Source organism: Poromitra crassiceps, assembly GCF_964638095.1.
Source record: "Poromitra crassiceps genome assembly, chromosome: 20".
In the NCBI taxonomy this organism is placed as follows: domain Eukaryota; kingdom Metazoa; phylum Chordata; class Actinopteri; order Beryciformes; family Melamphaidae; genus Poromitra; species Poromitra crassiceps.
The window spans coordinates 9096239-9110989 of NC_139637.1; the positions used below are offsets into that span (position 1 = coordinate 9096239).

General features: G+C 43.5%; 2 protein-coding genes across 2 annotated transcripts in view; one reads left to right on the top strand and one right to left on the bottom strand.

Annotated features, from left to right (window-relative positions):
- Positions 1-1417: 1417 nt before the first annotated feature.
- Positions 1418-8372, top strand: LOC310794846 (putative oxidoreductase YccK; the record flags this gene model as incomplete). The annotated part of the gene is made up of 8 exons (XM_083656898.1): positions 1418-1476; positions 1634-1777; positions 3782-3882; positions 4582-4677; positions 4965-5112; positions 6097-6176; positions 6395-6488; positions 7963-8372. The coding sequence occupies exons 2-8, from the start codon at positions 1666-1668 to the stop codon at positions 8370-8372; spliced, it is 1041 nt and encodes a 346-aa protein (XP_083513024.1). The 5' UTR covers positions 1418-1476; positions 1634-1665.
- A 3263-nt stretch (positions 8373-11635) lies between these two features.
- The window catches only part of LOC310794675 (transketolase-like), a 17349-nt gene continuing 14233 nt past the window's right edge, over positions 11636-14751 (bottom strand). Inside the window, exons 11-14 of the mRNA XM_083656675.1 lie at positions 14011-14094; positions 13320-13413; positions 12988-13110; positions 11636-12566 (exon numbers count right to left, since the gene is read on the bottom strand). Coding sequence (XP_083512801.1) covers positions 12379-12566; positions 12988-13110; positions 13320-13413; positions 14011-14094 — 489 coding nt within the window. The 3' untranslated portion in view covers positions 11636-12378. The remainder of the gene's footprint in view (positions 12567-12987; positions 13111-13319; positions 13414-14010; positions 14095-14751) is intronic.

Sequence of the window (14751 nt, forward strand, 5' to 3'; positions counted from 1 at the left end):
TTTACAAGAGATGATATAGCATTGAGGCTAACTGACAGCAAACGCACAGGAGTCCATCAACAGTCACTTCAGACTGAGCTTGAACCACAATCAACTAGTTTCCTTTGGAAATTTTGTAGCCTTTTGGGGGAATTTGAGCGCGCGCACATTGTTCTAATTGTGTTCACTGTAATGCTATGATCAGATGTGAGTTTCTTATACATCCACACTGGAAAAACTTTTTTTTTTCTTTTTTCTCAAGAGTAGGATTTATTCTAAAACCAACATTTGTTGTCTATCTTTTAGAGAGACACAGAGAGAGAGAGAGAGAAGACAGACTGCTTATTCTCCTCTGTCAGTTCTAGGTGTGTTCATTTGATATGACGGTGCGCGCGCGGCGGCCTCATAACTTCAGGGTAAACAAGTCTAGTTTTGAATCTAGAGTTTTTTTTACACGGAGAAAACTCTTTTTAGTCTAAATAAGCAAATAGGCTAACAGTTTTAACAGTGTTAACAGTCTCATTAAAGAGTCAAGTTAGAGTAAAAGTGTCAGTAAAGTATTGTTACAATAGCCTACCTACCTTTACCTGGAGAAAATAATCTGCGCCACACCGAACAAGGAAATGATGGGAGAGAGAGAGAGAGAGGGAGAGGGAGAGGGAGAGGGAGAGAGAGAGAGAGAGAGAGAGAGAGAGAGAGAGAGAGAGAGAGAGAGAGAGAGAGAGAGAGAGAGAGAGAGAGAGAGAGAGAGAGAGAGAGAGAGAGAGAGAGAGAGAGAGAGCAGGATTGAGCCGGATTTTTTGCTCCAGCAGGAATTGCACTTCCGGTTTAGTGATTTTGCCTTCAAAGTTTTTTTTACCATAAAAATTGAAGTAGAAATTGAACTATGTCCAACATAATGAACATGAGAACACTAAGATGAACCTCTAGTTGTGTTATTTCTTGAAATGCTTTCTACAATAGCAAAATGATCAGCGTGACGTCACTTCCCACCCAGAAATGCGGAACCCCACGGCAGTCAATAGTATGAGTTGTGCCAAACAAACATAATATCTCAAAAACTATAGGCCTACATCACATCGCTTTGACATTCTGAGTGAGAGCAGAAGTAGCTCAAGAGTTTGATGTAGGCTATAATATATGTCTTGTTAAAGTTGTGAACTGTCGCAGTTTTTAAAATGTAAACAGAGTTGGTCGGCTAGACAAGACATCAGACATCAGCGCTGGAATTGCCAGTTGCCGTGTTTTGCTCTGACGTGAGCCTTGTTCGACCAATCACAGCTGACAGATCGGGTTGTGTTCCTAAAGAGAAGTGACAGCTGTTGTCCAGCAGAGGGCACGCGAGGACAGGACACCCGAGTGTTTACTTCAGGGACGTCATATCAAGATGTGTGGCTCTTGTAAAACGCCCTTACGCAAAGTGTTTTGTAACAGTGGTGTTGCAGTGAGTGGCGTTACGTGTAAACTGCCCTTTAAATATTAAATTCGGAGCGCGAAGTAAGTGCCTTTTAATCGATTAATTATGTTTACAATGTTGTATTGTATGAGGAATAACTGTGTGCGACACTGACACTCCATGCATGTCTTGTTCTACTTTATGAAGCAGTAAACGTGCTGCTCTTGGACATCTAGACGTCTGTTGTTATTGTTGCAGGCAGGCAGGCAGGCAGGCAGGCAGCAGCCAGTATGTCCGCGGTGCCCACAGTCAGACTGGCCGGTGGTCTGGAGATCTGCCGGGTGCTGAACGGCATGTGGCAGGTGTCCGGGGGGCACGGAGCGGTGGACGAGGCCAGAGCAGGTGACACAACACACAGGACTTTACCCCCGGGCTCCGGGGTCCATATCATATCATCAGGGACATTTGAGACTGAGAGAGGTGTAGTCAAGAGTCAAGACAGAATGACAGGGCCCGGGGAGACAATGTGGAAGTTAAGGAATCACTTTACAGTCAGGAACATAGCAGATAATACACTCAGGGCCGTAGCTAGCTATGAGGACGGGGAGGTCCGGACCTCCCCTAATATTTCAGCCTGCCAAAAAAAAAATTTTTTTTTTTTTTTTTTTTTTTTTTTTTTTTTTTGCAGGCCAGGCCAGGCCACTCACTGAACAGCAGGCCAGGCGCCGCCTACTGGTTTACTAGTGGTTTTATTACTTTATTCAGGTTTAAAGTGGGTGCATCTCATTGTAAAATTGGACTTGGCCCAAATTGGGCTTCAAACGGCCCAAATCAGGCTTCAAACAGCCCAAATCTGGCATTAAACGACCCAAATAGGGCTTCAAACGGCTCAAATCTGGCTTCAAACGGCCCAAATTGGGCTCCAAACGGCCCAAATTGAGCTTCAAACGCCCCAAATTTTTTCACGCGCGTCGGCCCGTATCGGCCTGGCCTGCTTGGTATCTAATGCCCGGCCTGAATTATGATCCCAGTCCGCCCCTGGTGGTGAGTGATGACTGTCTGTCTGCCTGGCGAGATAATTGAAGGTGAGCGAGCTGCGAGACAGTGAGCGAGTGAACGACAGACAGTGAGTGACACTGACAGATTTTTTAGCAACAACCAAGAAAGTAAGTGTCTAGTCTGTCTCTTAAGTAATGTTACCTGTGTGACACGTTGGGATGCTACTGGCTAATCATGCATGATGCCAATTGCCAAGCTCCCGAAGTCAGGTATGCAGGTGGCTATATGCATGGTTTCAGTTTCATGACCCAATAAGTAACAAAAAGAGGTGGTGTAAAGGTAAAAACAACATAATATATTTTATTTTATTTTTCAATCGTTCCTATCAGGAATAAATAAATGTCCCTCTGTATGTTTTTTTTATTATCGATGATGACTTTGTGTGTTGTGTACGGCTTGGGTTGTGTACCTGTGTTTGTAGGTGTCATTTTGATATGAATTTGGCTAAAACAGTTTGTGTTTGTTAGTTACAATTATGTTGACAGGAGAGCTGAGCAGGTGGTGACATGAAAGAGAATATACTGAATAATGACATCACAACAGTATAATCCTAATGTTGATTTAAAATGATATATTACTCTAAATATGGCTTAAAAAGGAAAAAAAAAAAACTCAATTTTTTTTCGGCGGCGCCCGTTGGAGCGCCGCCGAATCCGCCTCCCCTTGCTGGACCTCCCCTATTTCGGAACCCTGGCTACGGCCCTGAATACACTGTATATTGATAGTGCCTTTCAGGTGTTGTCACTAGCAGTGCCACTGTGTAACCAGTCACAACACAGTCCTGAAGGGGGCCATCATGGCCACTTCACATCCAGTGATCCAATTAAGCAACATTACAGCAGGAAGGAAAAGCATTCCACATTTATATTGGCATTTTATATCCAGGGCAATGCATTGTGGGAATCCTCTAGGTTCATTCATAGATAGATTTATTTGATGATCTGTTTAAAAAAAATGCCATACATTAAATGTACATGCAATTCTAAAAAAAGAAATCAAGGATAACACAAAAAGTACACAAAAACTTAATTCCGTTGTGGTCCTTGCTCTTAGACATACAGTACATTAAATATACAGACATTGCACCACACATACTGTAGTTTCATAATAAAATCTGGCTATCTAGTACTAAAACATTACAGCATAACAAAAGAAGACTAATTAATACAACACCCCATTTCTGCCTATAGTCCCTTACTCATTATGTCTGTTTGTACAGTACCACGGAATACAAGCACACATATTTGAAACTTATAGTTTTCTGTGAAAATAGATGAATCTCCCTGATGTGGTCTCTCTCTCTCTCTCTCTCTCTCTCTCTCTCTCTCTCTCTCTCTTTCTCTCCAGTTGAAGCCATGCAGGCCTATGTAGATGCTGGCCTGACCACATTTGACATGGCAGACCATTATGGGCCTGCAGAGGAGATATTTGGACAATTCAACAGCCAGGTATATATACACACACACACACACACACACACACACACACACACACACACACACACACACACACACACACACACACACACACACACACTCTCTCTCTCTCTCTTGATTTTGCACAAGCTTTAACTGAAAAATTGTATTGTAAAACATCATAGTCAATTATACATTCACATTTTAGATATTAAATTGATTGACTTATTGATTGATTGCTTGACGTACCCAGGGAGTCAAGGACATACAAAAATGGCAGGATAAGTTTAAATCTCATATCAACATTACAAATTGAATAGTGCCAATGCTGAACAATTCTCCTACTTGTTGTTATACCCAAATACATCATTTATATCACTTATATTTCAAGTTGAATTGATTTCTTTACCCGGCATTTGGAATCACTTCTTTATCTCATCGTCATAGTGACGACAAAAATGATAAATGTCTAATGGTGGAAATTCCAGATACGGATCATCAGACAAATCAAATAAATTCTTCCTTGGCCCAAGGTCGATCTGTCCACCATTTTTCATGGAAATCTATTCATACATTTTTAGATATCCTGCTGAAATACATGTAAAGGCAAACTAAGGAACAAACAGGCGCAAAACCTTCTTGGTGGATGTCAAAATAAAGTGCAACGGTCAGAAACGAGCCAATGTCATTCAAAGTCTTTCTAATTGGTACTAGTCCTTGTCTGATCCATAGCTGAAGTCCAAATCCTCTGGGAGTCCCACCCCGGCTCTGCAGGGACTGACCAAATGGGTGCCAAGAGCAGGTGGATGGCTTCCGATGGATCGCAAGGTGAGCTGTGGAGAAATAGGTTTTAACCCCGTCATGTTTTACAGTGGACATCTTTCCATCCACTAGAGAGCAGTGTGTGTCTTTTTAAAGATGACCTCCCTCATCTGAGTCTTATGACTGAAGGAGGCTCTACTCACTACACCACCTTCTTAAATCAAATCATTTCATTTCTCAGAAGCTTCAAAGTGTTTTGTGGACGTCTGACTGAAGGTTTTATTTTTGAAAGCTTTAATTGAGCTTGGAGTTTGAAACGTGCAGCAGGCCTTGAAGCGTCCCTCTGTGCTCAGGTGGTGGAGACGGCTGTGCGGCGCTCCATGGCTCGCATGCAGGTGGACAGTCTGGACTGTCTTCAGTTCCACTGGTGGAAGTATGGAGACAAGAGATACCTGGACGTTCTGGGACACCTGTCTGACCTGCAGCAGGAGGGACTCATACGTATGTTTACTGCACTGTTCACACACACACACACACACACACACTTAAACAAAAGAGAGACAAAAGATAGCGCAACACCTTTCTGACCTCGGTCTCTCTATGGACATATTCTTCAGTGTTCATGTAGGTCTGGTCATACATGCATTTGGATGTTTACAATGTAGAGGGACAAAAAACCAGCACTCAAAATAAATCCTTTTGGGTTGTTTTATTACCTTCAAGCAGTGACAATGAACGTTTCTTTCGCCTTGCACCGTAACTTTTTGAAACTTTTGAGAGTGCTCACCAGTCGTGACTTTCAGTCACTGACTCTTTGGACAAGGATGTTTACAATGTAAACACACATATACATGTTGTATTCTGCTTACATGTGTATCTTTTCTGTGTTTGTATTTTGTACACCTGTGTTGTCCTGTATACATGCATACATGCATACACACACACACACACACACACACACACACACACACACACACACACACACACACACACACACACACACACACACACACACACACACACACACACACACACACACACAACTGGGATAAACCCTCCCCTGCTCTACTCTGCTCTCCCATTGGAGGCATCGGTTTCAGTGGCAGCCGGATGTCAGAAGCTCTGTCATTGGCTCCGACCATGTCAATCAGAGCGGCTTCTGCTCCCTCCTCCCTGTGTGTTGCTGCCGCCTCAGGGAAAACAACAACGCTAACTAGCTAGCAAGCTAACAGCAGAGACCTACACGCTAGCTCGTTGCTACACGCTGAAAACGGCAAGTTGGATTGTTTGAAACTATTTTCCAAGGGCACTGCCGCTAAGCGCCGCCCATCGCAATCCCACTATGCAGACCTGCGGCGCCAGACTCCTCGGACGGAAGGGAGAGGAGGCTGGCCAGCGAGACTAGTGGCTAAATGACCTGTTCTATGATCCCAGATCAGTGTTTTTATTGAGACTTTTCCATCTTCCATCTGGTTCCTGTGTCAGGAGAGCTGGCCCTCACCAACTTTGACACTCAGAGACTGGAGGAGATCACCAGCAGAGGCATCCGCATCTCTAGCAACCAGGTACCTTCAGGCCGTATACCTCCTTTAGACACTATAATAGACTAACTACTATAGACTCCATCTCTGTCTGTCTCTCTCTCTCTCTCTCATTCTCTCACTAACACACATATGACTGTATATATGGACCGTGTACATGTCTGTGTCTGTCCTGCAGGTCCAGTACTCATGTCTGTGTCTGTCCTGCAGGTCCAGTACTCATGTCTGTGTCTGTCCTGCAGGTCCAGTACTCCCTGATCGACCAGCGACCAGCAGCGAGGATGGAGGAATTCTGTCTGGCAAACAATATCCAGCTCCTGACCTACGGCACTCTGGGTTAGATACAGCACATTGACTTCACTCTGTGTTAGATACAGCACATTGACTTCACTCTGGGTTAGATACACTCTGGGTTAGATACTCTGGGTTAGATACTCTGGGTTAGATACACTCTGGGTTAGACACACTCTGGGTTAGATACTCTGGGTTAGATACACTCTGGGTTAGATACACTCTGGGTTAGATACACTCTGGGTTAGATACTCTGGGTTAGATACACTCTGGGTTAGATACTCTGGGTTAGATACAGCACATTGACTCACTCTGGGTTAGATAACACTCTGGGTTAGATACTCTGGGTTAGATACACTCTGGGTTAGACACACTCTGGGTTAGATACTCTGGGTTAGATACACTCTGGGTTAGATACTCTGGGTTAGTTACAGCACATTGACTTCACTCTGGGTTAGATACACTCTGGGTTAGATACTCTGGGTTAGATACTCTGGGTTAGATACTCTGGGTTAGATACAGCACATTGACTTCACTCTGGGTTAGATAACACTCTGGGTTAGATACTCTGGGTTAGATACACTCTGGGTTAGATACTCTGGGTTAGATACACTCTGGGTTAGATACACTCTGGGTTAGATATACTCTGGGTTAGATACACTCTGGGTTAGATACAGCACATTGACTCACTCTGGGTTAGATACAGCACATTGACTTCACTCTGGGTTAGATACAGCACATTGACTTCACTCTGGGTTAGATACAGCACATTGACTTCACTCTGGGTTAGATACAGCACATTGACTCACTCTGGGTTAGATACAGCACATTGACTTCACTCTGGGTTAGATACAGCACATTGACTTCACTCTGGGTTAGATACAGCACATTGACTTCACTCTGGGTTAGATACAGCACATTGACTTACTCTGGGTTAGATACAGCACATTGACTTCAAGCCAATCATATTTGACCCTACTATATTTACCCATCGGTTGTATTACTCATATTAAACACATACGTGTCACTCAAGTGGAACAATTACAAGGAAGAAGTTGATTTGATGTTTTATGATGTAAAAGCAGTGAGCATATGAACTATCCTGCTGGGTTATAGTTATCCTGCTGGGTTATAGTTATCCTGCTGGGTTATAGTTATCCTGCTGGGTTATAGTTATCCTGCTGGGTTATAGTTGTCCTGCTGGGTTATAGTTATCCTGCTGGGTTATAGTTATCCTGCTGGGTTATAGTTGTCCTGCTGGGTTATAGTTATCCTGCTGGGTTATAGTTATCCTGCTGGGTTATAGTTAGGGTTAGTGGGGTAAAGAAGTAAAATGGTGGGTTTCTAAGATGGAGTCGCTCCAATGGTGACGACACATCCCGTCTCCGTGCCCCCCCCCTCCCTCCCTCCCTCCCCCCCTCCCATCATCTTCACTCCTTCACTCTGTCTCTCCATTTTTTTCAACCCCTCCCTCTCTCTCCCTGCCCTCTCCTCCCACTCTCCCCCTCTCTCCTCTCAGCTGGAGGTCTGCTGTCAGAGCGTTATCTGGGGAAGGCGGAGCCTAAGTCAGAGGCGGAGCTGGACACCTCCTCTCTCTCCAAGTACAAGAAGATGATCGACGCGTGGGGCGGCTGGAGCCTCTTCCAGGAGCTCCTCGTCGCCTTGGCGACAGTCGCCGAGCGACGCGGCTGCTCGATGGCGTCCGTGGCGACGCGCTGCATCCTGGACCGGCCGGCGGTGGGCGGGGTCATCGTGGGCTGTCGCCTGGGGGTGGCGGGGGCGGGGCAACACATCGCCGACAGCCTGCGCAGCTGCAGCCCCGAGCTCCGGCTGACGGAGGACGACCTGGCCGCCCTGCAGGCCGTGACGCGGCGCTCCAGAGACCTGATGGCGCTCATCGGGGACTGCGGGGACGAGTACAGGCGCTAAACAGTGAGGAAGAGGGGGCGGGGCTTACTGAATGTGGCAGAAAGAGGGAGGAGGAGGAGGAGGAGGAGGAGGAGGAGGAGGAGGAGGAGGAGGAGGAGGAGGAGGAGGAGGAGGAGGAGAGGAAGGTGGAGAGAGGAAGAGAGGAAGGTGGAGAGAGGAAGCAGAAACAGTGCGTCTTGCTTGACGCTATAGTGGAAAAAACATGGGAAAAACTACACAGTCGATGATGCCTATGCTCCATTCTTTTACTTGGAATTTGTCCCACATGTTGTGTTTGTCAATTTAGATTCAAATCAGTTTCCACCACACACAAGCTGGAGCTGCTCTGTGCTACATCATAACATAAGACAAATTGCCAAAAATTATGATTAATACTTTTTAACTTGCTTCTAAAGATCATCTGCTACACGGTGTAGTTATCTTACCGACTAAATAACAGATGCAGTACAACATGTTGATGCAGCCTCTCCTATAGCTCATGCTTGCTCTGCTTCAGTGTGTCTTCATGTGTGTCTGCACTGACACAAGCAAACGTCTTCGCTGTTTACATTAAGTTGTCAAAATGTGTTTTTTAGTTCGAGAAAATTCAAAGAAAACATTCAAACAACTATTAGTTTGTGAATGAATCTCCTCAATTCTCAAATATTCTATTTTATATTGTGTGTACAATATGAAAACGCTACAGTGCAGTATTACAGTATTTGCAATAGTCATTTCCTAAGCCTCATTTCCTTCTATTTTTTTTGTTGAATTACATATTCTTGGTATTTTCAAACCTTTTACCATTTTATTTATTTGTTTAAATAAAGTTTGTGCTTTTATCAGCTTTTTATTGTCTCATTGGCTTTTTATCATTTTTATCGTCTTTCTATTGTCTTTTTACGTCTTATCTTAACTATCTCTTAATTATATCTTTTATTGTTCTTTTACTGTTTATTTTGGTTTTCATCCTACTATATTTTTAATGAATAATTTCTGAGTATTTTATTTTGTCAGTCAAAGCACTTTGTGAAATCTGTTATTAAAGGTGCTATATAAATATAGTTATTATTCATATTATTAATTATTATTATTATTCATTCTAATCTTGAGCTTGATGGCATGAGACAATTAAGTTGATATTCCTTTGTGTCTGTGAACCCGGCTGTGTGTGTGTGTGTCGGGGGGCGGGGGCTCAGTGAAGGGGAAGGAGTTGTCAGCCCTGTAGCACTGTCTGGCCTGACATGATATGAGAACACCACGAAATATACATTAGACACTAATCCATAAACACACATATGAAGACACACACAACACACAATCTGTCGTTTTTGCTCTCTCTCACACACACACACATACACACACTCTCTCACACACCCAGCTGACGCTCAGAAAGCAGACAGACTCCTGCTGCGCTATAGGACCGTGGTCAACGTCAAACACATCCAAATACATCACATCAAACCTCCTGCATCATGTGACCCCCGGGCCAGCTGGGGTTCAGCACAGCAGAGACAAAGGGCTGTGGTGATACAGTCAGGGACAAAGAGGATCCTGTACTGTATATGGTGACTCTCATTATATAGCATACATACAAAGTCACACTTCAGAATGGTCACCTGCTTTTGACTGGCACGTGTATGTTCATTGCTGCAATTATGAATCTATTTCATACACTTTTCAATAAGATACTTTTTTATATAACTATGTCTTAAAGCTGATTTGTATGTGAAGCGACGTTCATCAGATCCATGCAGAACATCAGAGGGGAAGGAAAAGTGAACAGCATGCTAACCTGTGCTAACATGCTAACCTGTGACTGAACCCTGGATAGAGCCACAAATCTTCAAGTTCCATCACAGAAAATATCAGATGTAGAAATATAGTGGGTTAAATAGGCGACTATGACAGATGAGTTACCTGGGATATAGGGCTGTATAGAGCAATATTGATATCAGGATAATCATAGAAAAGTGTTCTAGCTATATGATATATGACAATATCTGCTAACATATTGCTGAGCCTGTTGACATGAAACCTCCAATGTTTTAACTTGAAATGTTCAGACTTGGGCTGATGAAACCGGTTTAAAACGGCTTTTGATCAACTGAAAGAGACAAGAAGGTGGCCAACCTAACATCAACGCTGTTTTTCTGAGTTTCTGAAAAGTTGACATTTTGGAGATATGAGGCTTTCACACCACAGCAACAACATGCAAAAATCACAAAATAATCACATTGATCTTCAAATAAAATGCTGTAATTTCCTAACAAGTTTCCCTTTGTCCCACATCTCATATTGTGAGAGATTTTGATTAGTATTTGCTTTTCATCATTTGTTTAGACAACGTAATTGTGTCAAGATAATTTGATACAATTACTCCGATCACGATAGGATGATTTTTTTTATAAATGAATGAACGAATGAATGATCATCTTGAATTATTGCCCAGCATTTAGTAAATTATGCTAATCTGGTATAAGGAGGCCTTGTAATTAGACACAGAAGTATCTAATATACTATACTATTATATATATATATATATATATATATATATATATATATATATATATATATATATATAATACTCTCTCACAAACAGCCATATAAGCACACGTGCTGCAGGCAGTTTGAATCTTTTAATAGGGTTTTCAATTATTAACACACATGAAAGATGCACAACATGTGGACGATCTGGGCTTGTGTGCTCCAGTAGGCTTTCAGTGCTCACCCAGGCACTTAAACATCTCTCTCTCTCACACACACACACACGAGTAGGTGTGTCTCAGCGCTATATACAGAAATGCACATTCGTATATAAGAGGACAGAACAGTCTGAGGTCCTAAGAGTCGTTTGTGCTGACTGTTCCTAAAGGCTGGACAGAAATAGTTAAGAAAGCCTCCAGGATGGCTACAGGAAGAGCTGAAGCTATAAGGAAACTAGTTCCTCTCTCTAGTTTAAGGCTATACATACATATATTTATTTATTTATTTTAATAATATTTAAATATTAATTTATATATTTTTTACTTTGTTTATTAAGATTTTCCCAAACGCAAATACTGACTTGTGACTCGAGTAAAGTTGCTCACACCTCTGTTTATGGTCTTGGTAGGAATCTAGTTAGTAATAGTCTTTATTTTCAATTTTATTCTTCAGTGAAAGTCATTTTTCATTTCATCGTTACTTTTTATTCACATTTCAAGTGTAAAAACCTCAAAGAAAAAGACATCAGACAGGTTTTGTGAAGAAACCATCCCTTTATTGGTGTGAACCATCCAACTCAGGGTCAAAAAGGGTTAAAAAACAGTCTGTGCTCAAACAGACCAAAACCAGAGTTTCTCCACACCCTGCTGCCTCTAGTGGTGAAAAAAGGTGGTGGTGGGGAGGTTGGGGGACGGGGTCAAAAACAGTAGTACTGGGTGCAGGCATAAGAGACGCTGAGTCCAAAGAAGTGAAAATGGTTCCCTTCCACATAAAGCAAAAGTCACACAAAAAATCCTTCACTTTACTCCAAACCACGTTCACTGCTTTTTACTGACACTCTACAGCAGTAGAGTTTCTCTACAGCAGTAGAGTTTCTCTTCACTGCTTTTTACTGGCACACTACAGCAGTAGAGTTTCTCTTCACTGCTTTTTACTGACACACTACAGCAGTAGAGTTTCTCTACAGCAGTAGAGTTTCTCTTGGAGGGAGGAGGAGGAAACGGACAGGGGTGGATGTAGGGTGGAGTTACTGAATTCACAAATAGGGGCAACTGAAGGGGGGGAAAGGCTGGGTGGGGGTGGGGTGGGGTGAGGTGGGGTGGGGTGGGCATAGGGTGGGGTGGGGGGTACCTGGGTGTCAAAACCACATCAATGACAATTAAACAGAAACACCATGTTAACGTTCTCTATCCAAATGAAGACGGAGAACGCGAGTGCGTGGGCCTGAAGTGCTTCCCCTCCCTCTGTGGCTGTTTGTTTGCTGTCTCCACGGCGACCGCCGGTTGCCACGGAGTTACCGCGACGTTGCTGCAGGTGCTCCTTACTTGGCGTTGGTGGCGCTGTTGAGCAGCTTGCGTGCGGCCTGGGCGATGGCGTCGCGGTCGATGCCGAAGATGCGCAGCAGCTCGCTGGGCTTGCCGCTGCGGGGCACGTGGGACACGGCCAGGCGCCGCACGATGAAGCCAGACTCGTTCACCACCGCCGAGCACACGGCCTCGCCCAGCCCGCCTGAGGAGACAGACGAGACAGAGGAGTCACAACCAGGGCTGTGCAATAACATCGATACGGCAATATATCGCAATACTTTTTTCTGCAATACTGTTTCGATACAATATCGATACCGTATCGATACGGTATTGTATTTTCCAAGGGGTTATTTTTTCGGGTGGCCATTTTTTCAAAGCAGAAATTTTCCAAGGGGTTATTTTTTTGGGTGGCCAATTTTTATACTGTATTGGCGATACCGTATCGATACCGTATCTCTAATTAACCTAGAGGTTAATTAAGAGAGAGAGAGAGAGAGAGGGAGGGGATGCCAAGGTTTAGGATATTTTTGGGAAGTAACTCAATAGTTTCAGGCGTTTTCTTTTTTGAATAATTTTATTTGGGGAATCTTAATTGTAGCGCTGTTGTCTCTCTGACGGCTCACCTTCATAGTAGTGGTCCTCCACTGTGATGATGCGTCCTCTGGTCGCCCTGGCGTTCTCGATGATGGTCTTGGAGTCCAGGGGCTTGATGGTGAACGGGTCGATCACGCGGATGTTGATTCTCTCTGAGGGAGGAGAGAGGAAAGTATTACTCTAAAGCCAGCAGCAGAGGAAGTGCAGATGCACCTTAGTCCAACTGATGCTCTGTATGTTACTGACACACTGTACAGTAACAAGAGGTCATCATGTCCATCATGTGGTATAATAGTGTCATCTTTCTTTCTTTCTTTCTTTCTTTCTTTCTTTCCCTTTTTCTTTCTTTCTTTCTTCTTACCTTTCTTCAGCTGTTCAGCAGCAGCCAGAGCCTCGTGCAGCGTCACTCCTGCTCCAATCACAGTCACATGGTCATCATTGGTCTTGTACACAACCTGGTTGCATGATGGGAGAACGGACAGATTCTCAAATATAACTTCCCCACTTCCAGACGAATCAAGCAGTTAGTTTTGATGATGATGATGATGATGATGATGAGGGATTAAGAAAAGTGTGAAATTAAATTTTGAAACGCCAGATGAGAAGTATTACAGCATTATCATGTTAATACTCAAGTTAAGAAGGTTCTGGTCAAGGTGCTCAGATGGATGAGGGACAGTAAAGGGACGAGGGACAGTTAAGGGACGAGGGACAGTAGCAAAGTGGCTAAAGCTGTTGCAATTCACAAAGCTGTCATCTCATCCTGGGAGGTTGCCGGCTCAACTCCGGCATGGTGCGCAACCGACCCAACACAGGATGTCATCGTAAGATGGCATGGACTTCCCCCGGCATCATGATGTCAATGACGATGTCATCGCGAGCTTCCCGATGACATCATCAATGATGTCAGGTCTCCTCTGCATCCTGTGTTCTAGCAGACATTGGCGGGGGCAAGCTTTCCTTACCGGGATGGAAACGTGTCTCAAACAGCATTAACAGAACAATACATGATGTTAAAAACGACACTATGTGAAGAGGTGTTTCTTACAAACCTTCGCCTGTCCAACATGGAAGTCCTCACTGCTGCTGTACAGGATGTTGTTCTCTGGGCGGCTCGTTCGGATGAAACACAAACCCTGGAATGAAGAGAAGGAACCGTCTGGATTTTAAAGACTTCATAAAAGTTCATAAAAACACTGAAGCAGATGAGAAAGATCCTGTGTGTGTGTGCGTGTGTGTGTGTGTGTGTGTGTGTGTGTGTGTGTGAGGTGATCGTGTTTGGCCCCAAAGAACAAAGGCTTAAAATCACTGTACGCCTTGAGTCTCTATCCCTGAAGCCTAAGGACCAAGTCAGAAATCTTGGAGTTATTATTGATTCCGATCTCAACTTTAACTCCCACATTAAGTCAATTAGAAAATCTGCTTTTTATCATCTTAAAAATATAGCAAGAATTAGGGGATACATGTCCAGACAGGATCTAGAAAAACTAATTCACGCCTTCATTTATAGTAGGTTAGACTACTGCAATAGCCTTTTTTCTGGTCTCTCCAAAAAAGAACTTGTGCAACTTCAACTCATTCAGAATGCTGCTGCTAGAGTTCTAACGAAGACTAAGAAAGCTGATCATATCACTCCAGTTCTTAAGTCCTTACACTGGTTGCCAGTGTGTCAGAGAATAGATTTTAAAATACTGTTATTAGTCTATAAATCACTTAATGGACTAGGCCCAAAATACATAGCTGAATTGCTCCCACGATACGAACTGTCTAGAACTCTTAGGTCAACAGGGTCC